The sequence below is a fragment of the Macrobrachium rosenbergii genome, chromosome 30, assembly GCF_040412425.1.
Source record: "Macrobrachium rosenbergii isolate ZJJX-2024 chromosome 30, ASM4041242v1, whole genome shotgun sequence".
NCBI lineage: Eukaryota > Metazoa > Arthropoda > Malacostraca > Decapoda > Palaemonidae > Macrobrachium > Macrobrachium rosenbergii.
This window is the reverse complement of record NC_089770.1, coordinates 9,351,001-9,365,928: the sequence shown is the minus strand read 5'-3', so window position 1 is coordinate 9,365,928 and position 14,928 is coordinate 9,351,001. Positions and strand designations below refer to the sequence as shown.

Below are 14,928 nucleotides of genomic sequence, written 5' to 3'. Positions count from 1 at the left end.
TTAGCCTTCCTTCTTTCTGAGGGCTTGTCTGAGGGGCGTATATAGACTCTACCGTGTAGACATAGGGACTATTTCCCTATGATTCAAGACTACTTGACAGTTAACTCTAGAAATACACTACTCTGTACCTCTTTTTTCATTAATGTATTGATTAATTAATTAATTTTATATCCAATTATTTGGTTCCCAAAATACAACAGATTTTTCTAGTTATGCAACTACGTTCTGAAAGGAGATACCGTATTATTGGCAGTAGTCTTTCCCTTCCAAACTCATGCCAGATTTGTTACCGTGATCTTTGAAGAGAATTTGAGACTGCGCTGGTCACGTGACCGAAACATATCTCATCCACTTTTCTTAAATGCTTTTGTAAGATCTATACACTCTCATGCCGGCCTCAAGCCAAGATGAAAGTAGAAAAACGTTTTTGAATTGAGTGTTTGGCTAGATTAAACCGAAAAGTAGTCCTACTCGATTTATTTTAAAAAATCTAAAATCTATTATGAAATAATTTTCAATGCAATTCAGTTCCTAAACGAATATAGACTACTTCACCTTACCTTCGAAGACGTTATCAAAAACGAGGTACAGCAGATGAGACGGCGAGGAAGCAGACAGGAAAGATATCATTCCGCTCAGGAACGCAGGTGACAGAGAATCTGTCGATCTGAAAGTGCGTAATATTAGTAGCGCTGATAACTTAGCAATTAATGCGGTCCGACTAAATTTATATACCGGTACTTAGTTTATATACAGGTACGCATAATTACATATATATATACACCTGTATAGGGGTATGAAGCGTCTAATTTGGTTAAAGCTTTTTCGTAAGTGTTTAAGCAAGATTCTGCAGCTGAATTGGAAATGGGACAGTGTTCGTTTTTTCTTTGTTTTCTTCGGACCAACCCCAGTCAGGAGGAACGGCTCAATGTTGGGTATGTATGTATGTATGTGTATATATATATATTTGTGCGTGTGCGTGTTTGGAATATACTTGTGTGTATATATTCATCATTGAATTGTTTCTTTCAACAGGGGTTGGCTCTAAACATGAAACAAGACAGATGCCACCCCCTCATTTACACTTGAATTGTGGATGAATCCCGCGCAGAAAGCCTCTGCAATATATATATATATATATATATATATATATATATATATATATATATATATATATATATATATATATATATATATAATCAAAGTAACTTACGCTTCAGGTGCTCGATTTCCATTTGTTCTTACGACACCAGTCATCGTGCGACGTTTTTCAAGGGAAGCCGACGAGCCTCCTTGTTCGCATGTAGCCATGGCTAACAGAAAGCCTAAAAAATAAAATAAAGCTGATTATAACCTAAAAAAAAAATTAAAGATGATTATTAAGATTTGCTGTGTGGAAAAATGAAGTTCTTGTTACTGATATCATATGTCTCATCGGACATCCTAGATGAACGGAGAAAGGAGAATCGGTCAGTGAAGTGTTATATATTGGTTAAGGTTTCATTTGTAAGAATGTATATTTATATATATACATCTATTTATGTGTATATATAAACATTATATATATATAATATAAACAGGTAGATAGATAAATATATGTATATTTATAATATATAAATATATATATATATATATATATATATATATATATATATATATATATATATATATATATATATATATATATATATATATATATATATAAGCATGGACACGAGGAAAACTTACCAAAGGCGAAAAGAAAGGGCTGTATATCCCGATCCAAGACATTCTGTGAAAGAAAGAATAAGATAATTAATTGTTTTGTGATAAAAATAGTTTATTAATTATTTTATAATACACGATAATCATATACCAAAATATATCAAAATATTAATTTTCAGTAAAAGACAACGTCTTACTTTGTAATAGAAGATAAGTTGATATTTTATTATGGTTTTAAAATTGCTCCTAATGTAGGCTCAGTAATTTCTACATTCCCTTTCCATAAAAATTATATCTTTTAATGTATGCATTCATTCTCAACACATTTTGAGTTATTACTTTAAACTATTAGTATTAGCGGTAGCATCATTATTCAAAAAGTTTAATTTCCCAAGTCTACATACCTGAACTTACTGCTGAAATCATTATTAGTCCAAATTTTAACATTTTTAAAATTCTAAATGGTACATGAAATATCTTGAAAGATAAAATTTCGTGAATCCTAAAACAAAGATTCAATTTTAATTTTAAAATCCGAAAGTATTTTCTTAAACATAAATGTTAAAATCGTCTCTATGAGTAAATTATGCGAGGAAATTGAATACACTCTTCTCAGTTCATTGTTTATTTTAGTTTAGTCAATAACAAAGAGGAAATTATTAGTTTTTCGTATTTCTCAGATTATCTGAATTTTACTGATTATGGTGTTCCATATCGCTTGCATTTTCATCATGCATTCACGCAGAATACAAACACTCACACACACATACACACACACACATATAGGCTGCAATGCCAGTAGATGACGTCACGACGTCAGTCAGCCAATCACACGTCTCGTCCCAAAGTCGTCCTCCAGTCCAAAGTTCTTCTTCCCCCGTCTGCCCGGTCGGGGACGGGAGAAAACGTGGCCCTCCGTCAGCCACCTTCTGATCCACCTGTACACCGTCGTGACACTGATACCCGTCTCGAACGAGATCTGGCGGACGGACATTCCGTAATACCACATCCACACTAACTGGGAGCGGATTCGGAGCACTTCCGGCCCGTCTGTGGACAGATGGGGGTACATTTCCGAAGCGTCTGGAAAGCGAGGAGGTCTCTCGTCAGTACTGGAGTGAAAATCCAGTTTTGGAGTGCAGTATTTCATGAAATTTGTCATACGAGTTGGGAGCATGCGTACACATTCAGGGGTCAATTGTTGGGAGGTTCCAAAATGTATACAGAACTATATATATATATATATATATATATATATATATATATATATATATATATATATATATATATATATATATATATATATATATATATTATACACTCTGCAACACACACACGCACATGTACAATTCCCATGAAAATCGCCTCGGTCAGAAAATTAAAAGATAAAACTGCGCAAGGCAAATCTTGTTTGTTTTTCTTTTGAGTCAATTTTTGGGTCATTTCAGTTTAAAGAATTCATTTCAGTTACTGCAGTATACATACATAAAGACAAAACGAGCATCTCTTTTAAGGCATTAGTACAAACTTCAATACTTACGACCAGCAGCTGGTAGGAAACGACTGGTAGAGAGAGAGAGAGAGAGAGAGGACAGTCACACAAACCTGCCTTCACTCTACCAACAAAAACCCGAGACGAGAGAAGAACCTCCTTTATAAAGGGCAGCACCGTCTAACAGCGAACAAAGGTTTATCGACACAGCGGGAAATTCTAATGCAGAATGTTGACTTGTGTGTTTATTTGTTTGTTTACCTTCCAGAACATGTTTACTCTTTGCGTTCCATAAAGGAGTCTTTACGGGTCCCCGAGGGATCGTAATCTGCGTTCTTAATTGCTTCCGCAGAGCGAGCAGGTTGCTTTGTCGAAATCGTAATGGCGAGACAAGTCAAGCAAGAATTTCGGCATGTTTGCTTTACTTGCATGTAGATGGTCCACAAGTTACTGGCATCTGCTAAGGTGGTGATTATTGTAGGTAATAGCCACAGTGAATGATTATTAATGGGAATATGGAATATGAAGGAAATGGACGTATGTGTATATACTGTATATATATATATATATATATATATATATATATATATATATATATATATATATTAGAAATAATCGACTCACATCAGGATCTTAGGTCTTTCATATGAAAGACGAGGCCGCTGCTAACCAAACCACACAAGTCATTGGCTTGGTTTGCAGCGGTCTCATCTTTCAATTGAAAGACCTGGGTTCAATCCTGGTTCCTGATGTGAGTCAGAAATTTATATATATATATATGTATATATATATATATATATATATATATATATATATATATATATATATATATATATATATATAATGACAACTCACACCTGTATAGCCAAAGCAAAATCACACCTACAAATGGTCGTATTTTGGAGAGTATTTGTATCCATATCGCAAGGACTTTTCCAATGTAGGTAATTAGAAGTTGTAGGGTCCAACACACCGGCAACATATCGCGCACCCATCACAAACATGTTGAATACAAGTCAACGTACTAATGGTAATCGTAATCAGTGTTTCATGGGATTACCCGGTATTTTCAAAGATGCGTTTTCTACTCGCGGTTGTGGATTTGTTCTCAACCTGTTTGTGATGTATATTCGACAAGTGGCCAAACTATGTCTATGACATGTTTTACATTGCTGTGGGCGTACCCTTTGGTTACGGCTAAGCTCCCTTTACCGCCTCTTACTTCTTCCTAATGAACACCTTAATATTCTTTGGAAGCTTGAACTTATTAAAGTCAATGGCCCCTGCGGGCTTGTTTCATATGAATAGGGTTCATCTTCCGAATAATAATAATAATATCAGGTATGCGGGTACTATAATATTTTTGTAGTTTTTCTTCTGGGAAAATACCAAACTATGCCCCTTGAAATGAAAGTTTGCATATCGCCGCGATTAGAAAATAAAAAAGATAAAACTGCGCAAGGCAAACCTCGTTTGGTTTTCTTTTGAGTCAGTCTTTATGCAGCCACCAAATGTAAAAACATTTTCCAGCAAGTGTCATTTCGGTTAAAGAATTCATTTCAATAACTGCAGTTTTATCCTCGGTTTAATAACTGATTCTCGAGTATTTGCAAAATCGTTCTGTTGACTGAACATCTTAATGTGAAATCTATGGTGTTACAAGGGGTGCCTCTGCGAGGCTCCCCTACCACCCTCCCCCTCTCCATCAACAACAACATCCGGAATCTCCCCCCACCCCTCCTCGCCCCACCCGCCAAAAGCTTCTTCATATACCACCATCACCCTGTTCAGAATTCTCTCACCTTTCCCTTAATAAAAGTGAATAAATTAGTACATTGAACATAAAGGCTACGTAAATAAGTTTTACATAATTTAGGAAATGAAAAATTCAAAGTTTGCTTTTCCGACTTTGAGTCGTCATCAAGGTGTGAATGTGTTTTTATTATGAGGGGGGTCCTAGATACACGCACACACACACACACACACACACACACACGCACACATATATTATATATATATTACGTATACATATGTGTGTGCGCATGCGAGCGTGTGAGAGAGAGAGCGTGCTTGCGCGCACGCATCGTATTATGTAATTTCACAGCCTAACTCACCCATTTCCGTTGGATCTTTGGGGTCTCACTGTGACCCATTTTCGCTCTAACCTGGCTTCTAAAGCTTGTTGAAAGTACAGTAATGCTTACAGTGGTGAAAGCTACTCTAGAACGCCATACACATCTGCAATTGTTCCCGTACTTTGTATATTTGCTTATATAAGTACACATATATTTGTTGGGCTCTATCATTATTCATTTCTTATTTTCTCCTATCCATTTTTTTTCTCTTCTCGCACGTTGGCGTTTTTTTTTTTCTGTGGAAGCTTGATATTCAACTTAATATCCTTGTAAGCTTGTACACAAACCCCCCGCTAAGGCTGAGTCGTCAACCTTGCTTTCCCGAAAAGGTCTCGTTCCAAATCGGGACCTCCCCCAAAATCTAATCACTTGTTGTTAGGCCCAAGGCCCACCTTCGGTAAGATTTTCGTAAAAATTCGCTGCCAATATTTTCGTTAAAATTCACTCAGGATATCTTGAGTACAAACCAAAAGTAGAACCAAAAACCTAAACTTCACCATCGAAGGTAATATTGGCGCCTTTGAAGTAATTAATAACAATTCTGGTTGCTATCGTGAATTCCAAACTTCATTACATGCAAATTAATTCATCTAACACCACTCAATCTTAATTCAACCTTTTTTTTTTTCATCTAATACATAAAATTAGCTGTACTGTCTATTTTTCACAGATCTTTGACTTTTGATATCACCACTGAATGTTATCAAGGTCCTTTTCACTGTTTTAGACCTCCTTTGCAAACAAGTCATTGAAGATGTTAAAGATTTTTTGAAGGTTTTTTAAAGATTTTTTTAATTCAACTCTTAAAATTTGCTGAGTTGTCTAGCTTTCATAGATCTTCAACTCTTGGTATCGCTAATGAATGTTATCAAGGTCCTTTTCACAGTTAGATCTCTGCAAACAAAAGTCATTTGAAGTCTTTTGGGATTTAAATCATATCGGGGTTTTAAAAATCGATAAGACAATCTTTTATTTATGAAATAAATTTCCACCTTTAAATTCAAAAGAAGCCCATTTCCTTTTTAAAATACAATTTTACATTGAAAATAAAGTAAAGACTGACTTGCTTCTTAATTTTCTTCACTTTGAGAGTCAATAGAAATCCTGCTACATTTTTTAATCTATACTGTCAAACTGGAGGACTAATGAGGCTCCTTTACTTAGACTTTATGTTTTTTGAAAATCAGTCGAGATCCGTTTATTTTGCAAAATTTATTCGCATGCTATAGGTCAGCTTAAATCCTTTTACTTTGTGTAATCTCTTCACATATTGAAAGACTTTCTTGTTCATTTACTTTCCGAAACTATTTTCACCTTGAGAGTTAGGTGAATCGACTGCTTGTCCTCCTTACTTGTTAGTTGAGGTTCCTTTACTTTTTAAACATTTCATTTCCTGGAAAATGAAGGGTCGTACTTTTCTCTTAATCTTTTGAACCATGAAGATCCACAGATGTCTATCCATTTTTTCAGTCTAATTTGACCTTTGAAATCATTAATTAATCTTTGGTTTTTCAAATTTCCCTTTCACTTGAAAGTCAGAAAATAGTTGAATTGTGTCTTTGGGTATGTAAAGCTTCTTGCTCTTCGAATTCAAAAAAATTTTTAGAATGATGAGATAACGTTTATAAAATGACCTCTAGCCTTGAAAATCAGATTAGATTTAGTTATCTCTCTAACCCATGATGAACTTTCATCATTATGAATAAACATATTGAAAGTACCAGATCATTACTGTAGTATATTAGGTCTATATGGCTGATATTTTGTAAACATAGTTGTGACATCGTAAGTGACAAGAAATTACTCAGTTATTATCCTTTAAATTATCTAATATAAGTCACTTTCGTCTTTATCTAGGCCGTGATTAAATGATAAAAAAAATTGATGTGTATGAGAATTTATTAAAGAGATGATTAAATACACTGTTTAATCGTCGAGTCCAGCCTTTCGTCTCTGCATTGCACGATCCGAAATTTGCAACACAGTCGCATTCCTCTTCAGCAAATCCGTAGACATCCTCGTAACACAGCTGCCACTTGGCCACTGGCTCACGGTGAGAGTCGGATCGTGAAAGGCTTAGATGCTTGCAACAAGATTCACAGAGATTCACCGAGGTTCACTAAAACGCCAAGGAGCTGAGACTGCTACCGTAAAGAGGAGCGGTTACATGCTTCGTACGTCCTAGAGTAAAGTGTTACAGTTGACGTGGGATGGAAAACGGTAAGCATCCAAGAGGAAATACAAGTGCAGGGCTTAATAACGGAGTAAAATTAGTTGATGAAATGCTAAGGCAAGTTCGTCTAAAAATAGGAGACAAATCAGAGGCTACTTTTTTGCTTTACTTTTAACCTTCACTCTGACTCATTTGTGTTCCCGTCAGGATCCCAAGATCTGGTCACGAGAGCTAATAACACCGGACAATCAATAGCGTTCACCCATCCAAGTGCTGACCAGACCCATTGTAAAAATAATAGGAACCTCATTAAAAAAACATTGCTTCCAAATATTGCTTCTCCCACCAGACTCCTAAGGTCTGACCCGACATAAAGACCCTTTAAAAAACAGCTCCCAACCTTGTTCCCATGCCTCTTGCTGCTCCTACCCCTCCACCACCACGACCTCTTCCTCCTCTTCCTGCTCCTACTCCTCCTCCTCTTCCTCCACCTACTCCTAAACCTGCTCCTCCAACTCCCACTCCTCTTCCTGCTCCAATTCCCCCTCTTCCTACTCCTGCCCCTAAGCCTGCTCCTCCGATTCCTCCTACCCCCAAACCTGCTCCTCCAACTCCCCCAGCTCCTACTCCTACTCTCCTACCCCCAAACCTGCTCCTCCAACTCTCCCAGCTCCTACTCCTACTCCTACTCCCCCACCCGGTCGTCCTCCACCTACTGCAGGCGGTATTCCATTGTCTTCGAAACTCTCGGGCACGATCACAGCAGGAGCAACGTAGTACCCCCCGACGCCCCGGTGGAGTTCCTGGCCCTCGATCTCGTATTGCTGGAAGGAAGAAGAAGAAGAAGAGGAAAAACATCACTTAGATAAACAAGAGAGAAGGGTGTGACGCTAGCACACGATATAGCACAATGAATACTAGGGCACAGATGCCCTGGCACTTACCAAGATGATGGCGCCGGCCATAACGAGGGCCCTTCCGGGGATGTTGAACCCGCTGGGGAAGTTAAGAAGGACCCCATTGCCTCGGTTGTATACGATGCTCCCGACGCCGTGACGAATGGAGGCTGGTAGTATCTGAAAGGAAGGGTATATATATCGTCTTCGGTATTAACGAAAAACAAAAGTGTTTTTAAACGTCAAGATTGAAACTCAAAATCTTGAAACATACTAAATAAAAATTTAAATTTTAAAGCAAATTAAAAATAAGGTTTCGCTGTTACTACATAGTTAAACCTCTTATAAACGGTTTTGTGTGAGCACGGCGTGTTATGCGTTTGTTTCGCTGTGCTTATATTTAGTATACATACAAATTATTCCATGCACTTTGTACAGTGGCTTGTAGACATAAATCATACGTGGAAATATTTCAGCATGTACCCTATGTAAAAAACATACCTGATATTACATAAGAGTTTTTTTGTAAACATACAATATCAGATACACATAACAGTTACCTTGTAGTGACGATCTCCGAACAGGGAGTTAGACAAAGTCATTTTGAAACTGCACAAGTTTTTCCCGGGCTTCCACTTCAGTAAATAGTAATTTTTGTCGGTGTGACACACCTCCATCAGACCTAGGATCCCCGTTTTTGTCACTTTTATTTTCCATTCCTGGAAGGAAGTGAAAATAATTGGGAGAGATGTTAATTCTAGTCGACTTTGGGAAAATTTCTCAGAGAAATGATTTCGACTGAGTTCTCGACTTGGAATCACGTCGTCTGTGTTGACTGAATTGGAAAGATTCTTCACGGAAATGATTTTGAATGAACTCTGGACTTCGAATTATGTCTAAATTGATTAAAAGAAAATATACGAAGATAGCAAGTTGATATTGTAGGTATCAGGAACGAGTTGGACAGTAGAATGCTAGAAGGTAAATGTTAATGAATGCGAGTATCAGATATTTTAGGAGACGGGTAGAAACTAGGGAAATATTTAAGACCTATTTTCAAAGAAAATGACAGTGATTCCATCTTCGAGAACTTGAAGCATCTGAATGGAGAAACTAATTTGACAGAAGCTTTGGAAGAAAAAGGAATGGTCCTCCTGGACTATTAGAACTTAGAACATATGTAGATGAGCCCCATTTTTGGCAGAATGTTTTGACAACAAAGATCACAGTGAAGGAACGAATTTGGCAACAAATCGTAAGTTAATATTTGTATGAAACCACCACATTAACCCACAAACGTAGCAGCATACAGCATATTCATTGAAGAAACAATACTCCCTCTCCTTCTTACAGCATATTCAGTGAAGAAGCAATACTTCCTCTCCTTCTTCTTGATGCTCATGACTTGCCGGTAGAGAGACGAGGCGACACTGAAATTCGTCCCAGTTAGGTAAGTCCCCCCGTAACCACAACACGGCGTGTCGTTTTCTACGGGAGTATTGGCATAGAACAAGACTTTGCCCGCCATATCTTTGATGATGTACGTTCCACCTGAAAAATGGAATGGAGTTTTACGTTCAGCAGGACAATAGAGGTATCGTTCGTCTCTCTCTCTCTCTCTCTCTCTCTCTCTCTCTCTCTCTCTCTCTCTCTCTCTCATACTGTTTATTTAGATCACCTTTACTGATGGGTAGACGAAGCGATATGAGGAAAGGCAGGTCTAAATAAGTAATCCAGGTTGCAATTATATATATATATATATATATATATATATATATATATATATATATATATATATATATATATATATATATATATATATATATATGTGTGTGTGTGTGTGTGTGTGTGTGTGTGTATTCATATATATATGTATATATAAATAGTTTATCTATGATTATATATATATATATATATATATATATATATATATATATATATATATATATATATATATATATATATATATATATATATATATATATATATATATATATATATATATATATATATATATATATATATATATATACTGAGACATTATATCAGAACGTAAGGAAATCAAAACCCTTCACCCAATTTCCCAAAACTCACTCTTCGGAGGCCCTATGGTGACGGAACTGTGGTCTATGAGATATTGCAGCCCGTTGAAGTACCTGGCGTCGTAGCCATAGTTGTACTTGCCGATGAAATTGGCCTTGGCCCACGCCGAAAAAACCACTTCCTGGAGGCGGTTGTTCTCCTGGAGGAGTGAAACAACGCTTTGGTGGGTGTTGTAAAGTAATTTGTTCTTATTAGTATATAATTATAACGCTATTATAGAGATTACTGTGGTCCTTGCTTTCGTAAGAGTTATAAAGCCATTTTTTTCATATTAATTATAGCACTATTATAAAGATTACTTGGTCCTAGCTTTGTTGAGTTACGTGAAGTAATTGTCAGTATTAGTAATTATTAAGACTGCTTTGTCACGGTACTTAATGTCCTTAGAGGCGGGACTTGCTGTCTCATACGTGTCTTATGTCACTGTCATTTTCGACGGAGTTTGTACGACTTATAATAAAAGCACTGGAATTTATTCATTTGTAATAATAATAAAAATAGTAATAGTAATAATAATATTCATTTTTGGCGGATTGAGTATAACAGTTACAATAACAGCGCTGAAGTGAATTCATTGGTAATAATGATAATAATAATACACTTCATTTTCGCCCTTTGCCGCTTGTATGGGAAAGCTACGATTAGTATCAAGTTTCAGCAACAATTTTTTTTAAGAAGCCAAATGAGTAAAAAATTACTGGTCCATTTATTACAATAATAATAATAATTTTAATGATAATTAATTATTATTATTATTATTATTATTATTATTTATTATTATTATTATTATTATTATTATTATTATTATTATTATTATTATTATTATTATAACTAATAAACAGAGACAAATTACTAACACGAGTAAACAGATAATTAGTAAAGGAAAAATATAACCTCGCGGCCATGAACGTAACGCCTTCGCTCATTCACTAATTACTGCTCAAAAATTCGCGTCTCTAAAGCATTAACGATTAGAAAAATACCACCTCTCTTAATTAGACCGAAGAAAACAGCTAAACAATTCACCTGTGATATTCATGGTTGGAATTTACGAGAGGGGGAGGCGCATTTAGCCTATTCGTCGTGTGATATTAATCAGCCTTTTTAAATTACCGTGAGCGGACAGTGCAATTATGACGTAAGCGGTTGTTGGAGCAGAGTTCTCGACGCTGCAGGACGAGTTATATATATATATATATATATATATATATATATATATATATATATATATATATATATATATATATATATATATATATATATATATATATATATATATATATATATATATATATATATATATATATATATACTGTGCATATACTTATATCAATATACATGAGTATATATATATTTGCATATATATATTATATATATATATATATATATATATATATATATATATATATATATATATATATATATATATAGAGAGAGAGAGAGAGAGAGAGAGAGAGAGAGAGAGAGAGAGAGAGAGAGAGAGAGAGAGAGTTGCAAATCAGAGGGTTACGCCTTCAGGAACCGCCTTTCTAAGGGGAGGGGTCATGTGAATGAAGTCCTCATCCTACAGTTTAGGACGCAGGAATCACAAGAGAGAGGGAGAGAGAGGAGGAGGAGGAGGAGGGAACAAAATGAGAGGAGAAATGAGGGTCTTTCACAAGGGTAATTTAGCCCGAAGGGGTCAGTCAATACATCGATGCAAATTACCGTCGCATGCGGAGCTGATGATATCATATCGTTACGAAATTTCCTGGGAGAATCCGTCACATGCAGTGGAGAGTCGTGTTTTCATTATTCCTTTGCGGCTGTGCTGTTATCGTCATCACCGTTGCTATTATTAAGGTTGCTGTTATTTTCTTGCCGGTATAATAATCATTATTAGTGTTGATGTAATTGTTTTCGTCTCAGCTGATCTGCGGTCGAGCGGATGGTCAGCTCAGTGGTCTGGTTAAACTATCTTAATAATGATAGATAATAATAATGGTCTCTGGTACATAATGCAGTGGATTGCAGTATGGTTCTGTAACCATTATTATTATTATTATTATTATTATTATTATTATTATTATTATTATTATTATTATTATTATTATTTTACTGAATAACCCTAAATGGCCTGAACTTGCTTGGTAAATTGGTAAGCTTTGCAGGTCAAGTCCTAGCCAGCGCCAGTCTTAATCCTCCCCTCCCTTATTTATCGTGTTTTGGGGCCTTACCTTATTTTTTATATGAAGGTAATCACTATATAAATCTAACTATCGAAAAAATTTAAAGGATACCAAGGCTTCATCCTCCAGGTCAGGTCCTAAGCCAGCTCCACTCTTAATCCTTCCCCCCCTCTACCCTTCTTTATTCTGGGGTGCCTGTCATGGGCTAGAGAATGACAGAAGGTTGTCCGAAAACTGACCTCATTGGAGTTCTCTGCCGGAGCAGGTTTTGGCGATTCCGAAGGCTGGGGATTCTCCGCTTCTTCTTCTTTAGGATCGGCTGCAGAAGCGTCCTCGGTCTTCCGTTTTGGAGCTCCTTTGGTCTGGACAGGTTTTTTACCTGTCGAAGGAGGAAGAGAATGAACTATGGGTCAGTTTATACGCTCTCTCTCTCTCTCTCTCTCTCTCTCTCTCTCTCTCTCTCTCTCTCTCTCTCTCTCTCTCTCTCTCTCTCTTTTCCAACCAGCTGTAAATGGGTATCTTGGTCTCCTGGGGTCAAGGAAACAGGACGTAGGGCTAGCAACCTCATCCTCTAAAGACCAATCTATAAACTAGAAAGCTGTATCCCTCTGGTGTCACACATCCAGAAGGGAAAAAGGCGTATAATGAAAAAAATTATATATCTATATGTTTATAAATAAATTATATATATATATATATCATATAAAATTAATCATATATATATATATATACTGTATTTTTTAATGAGTACGATTTATATATTATATCATAGATTTTATATATGTTATATATATATATACATATAAACACGATTTACTTGATACATCAAAATTTTGATGTTCGCCACTATCTTTACCTATCTACAGACAATAAGCAATTATTATTATTATTATTATTATTATTATTATTATTATTATTATTATTATTATTATTATACAAAAGCCTAAAAGACCATTCACTTACAAAGCAGACTTCCTTCCACAGGATAAATCTGGCCAATGAGCGATTACTCGCCATGATTCTAACTCATTAATATGGCTTTCCCTTAAGAGAAGACCCTTGGGATTACGAGGACACGCCTATACGCCTACGGGGGTGGGGTTTTAGGGAGGTCTGTAAAGGGGCTGTTTTTCGGGGGGCGTATCCCAGTGGGGGCTGTTCATTTGGTTCTTGTGGAGGGGAGGATGGCGTATAATCGCCTACTTACAGTCTAACGAGTTTTTTTTTTTTTTTTTGCAGCAATTGTTCTTTCAACGTATTTTGCATTTTGTGTTTTTTGTAATTTTTTCCTGAAGTTTTTATTCCTTATTTTTAATTATTTCGCTTCTTAATGCAGTATTCTCTTACTCATAGTATTTATTGTCCTTATTTCTATTTATGTTACTTTGTATTCGCACTGTTTTCAGATTTTTTTTCTCCTCTGGTGTTATATTGTTAATGGTATTTTATTCTTCTGATACTTAGTTATTCATTCTTTAATTTAGGTTATTACATATACTATAGTCATACTATTTTTCAAACTATTTTCCATCATTCTTACTCTTGAATATTGTAAATATTCTTTTTTTATAATAATTTTAAATATTCTTTTTTATAATAATTTCAGATACTTTCATCATTAGTCCCCTAACGACGAAGTTAGGAGGACCTCTAGTTTCACACTGTTTATCCATCTGTCAGTGTAACTGTCATGTCTCCCTGCTACATAGCTGAAGCATTTCATTCAAACCTGGTACAAAGGAAGGCTATCGTGCATAGGTATACGTGACGAGAAATCGTCTGCCTTTCGGTAAGTTCGCGTTTTATCTCTTTTCATTATTATTTTTTTATTTGGTGAGACGTGGGGCAGAGTGAAATCGGAGCGCGGGGAATTGGGACTTTAAATCGGGACTTGCCCGTACCGTTTTATATGGGGAAAATTATCGGAGGTACGACCTACTTTTCCAAAGACAATATTGATGTCTTCGTCAGATTTTCATTAGAGGAAATTTTTCTAAACAAAGGGCTGTTAGGCAGTAAGGGACTTTTTGTTTTATCAGTGCTCTCAGAATACTATTTTGTTCACGCTGTTTCATTCATAATAATTTTAGAATGCTGATGCTGTTTCATTCATGCTAATTTTACTCTTATTATTTACCAAGCTTTCGAATTCCCTTCCTGATTCAGTTTTCCCGCGTTGCAGCCTCCCTTCAGGATTAACTCTCTCTTTTCTTCTCATTATCTCTTATCTGTCGGGCCCGGGCAGTACGTGAACATT

At 35.9% G+C, this 14,928-nt stretch overlaps 1 protein-coding gene across 1 annotated transcript in view; it reads right to left on the bottom strand.

Annotated features, from left to right (window-relative positions):
• Positions 1-7,214: 7,214 nt before the first annotated feature.
• Positions 7,215-14,928, bottom strand: part of LOC136854733 (uncharacterized) — a 9,234-nt gene continuing 1,520 nt past the window's right edge. Inside the window, exons 2-7 of the mRNA XM_067131320.1 lie at positions 12,911-13,050; positions 10,495-10,642; positions 9,752-9,951; positions 8,961-9,119; positions 8,449-8,580; positions 7,215-8,328 (exon numbers count right to left, since the gene is read on the bottom strand). Coding sequence (XP_066987421.1) covers positions 8,134-8,328; positions 8,449-8,580; positions 8,961-9,119; positions 9,752-9,951; positions 10,495-10,642; positions 12,911-13,050 — 974 coding nt within the window. The 3' untranslated portion in view covers positions 7,215-8,133. The remainder of the gene's footprint in view (positions 8,329-8,448; positions 8,581-8,960; positions 9,120-9,751; positions 9,952-10,494; positions 10,643-12,910; positions 13,051-14,928) is intronic.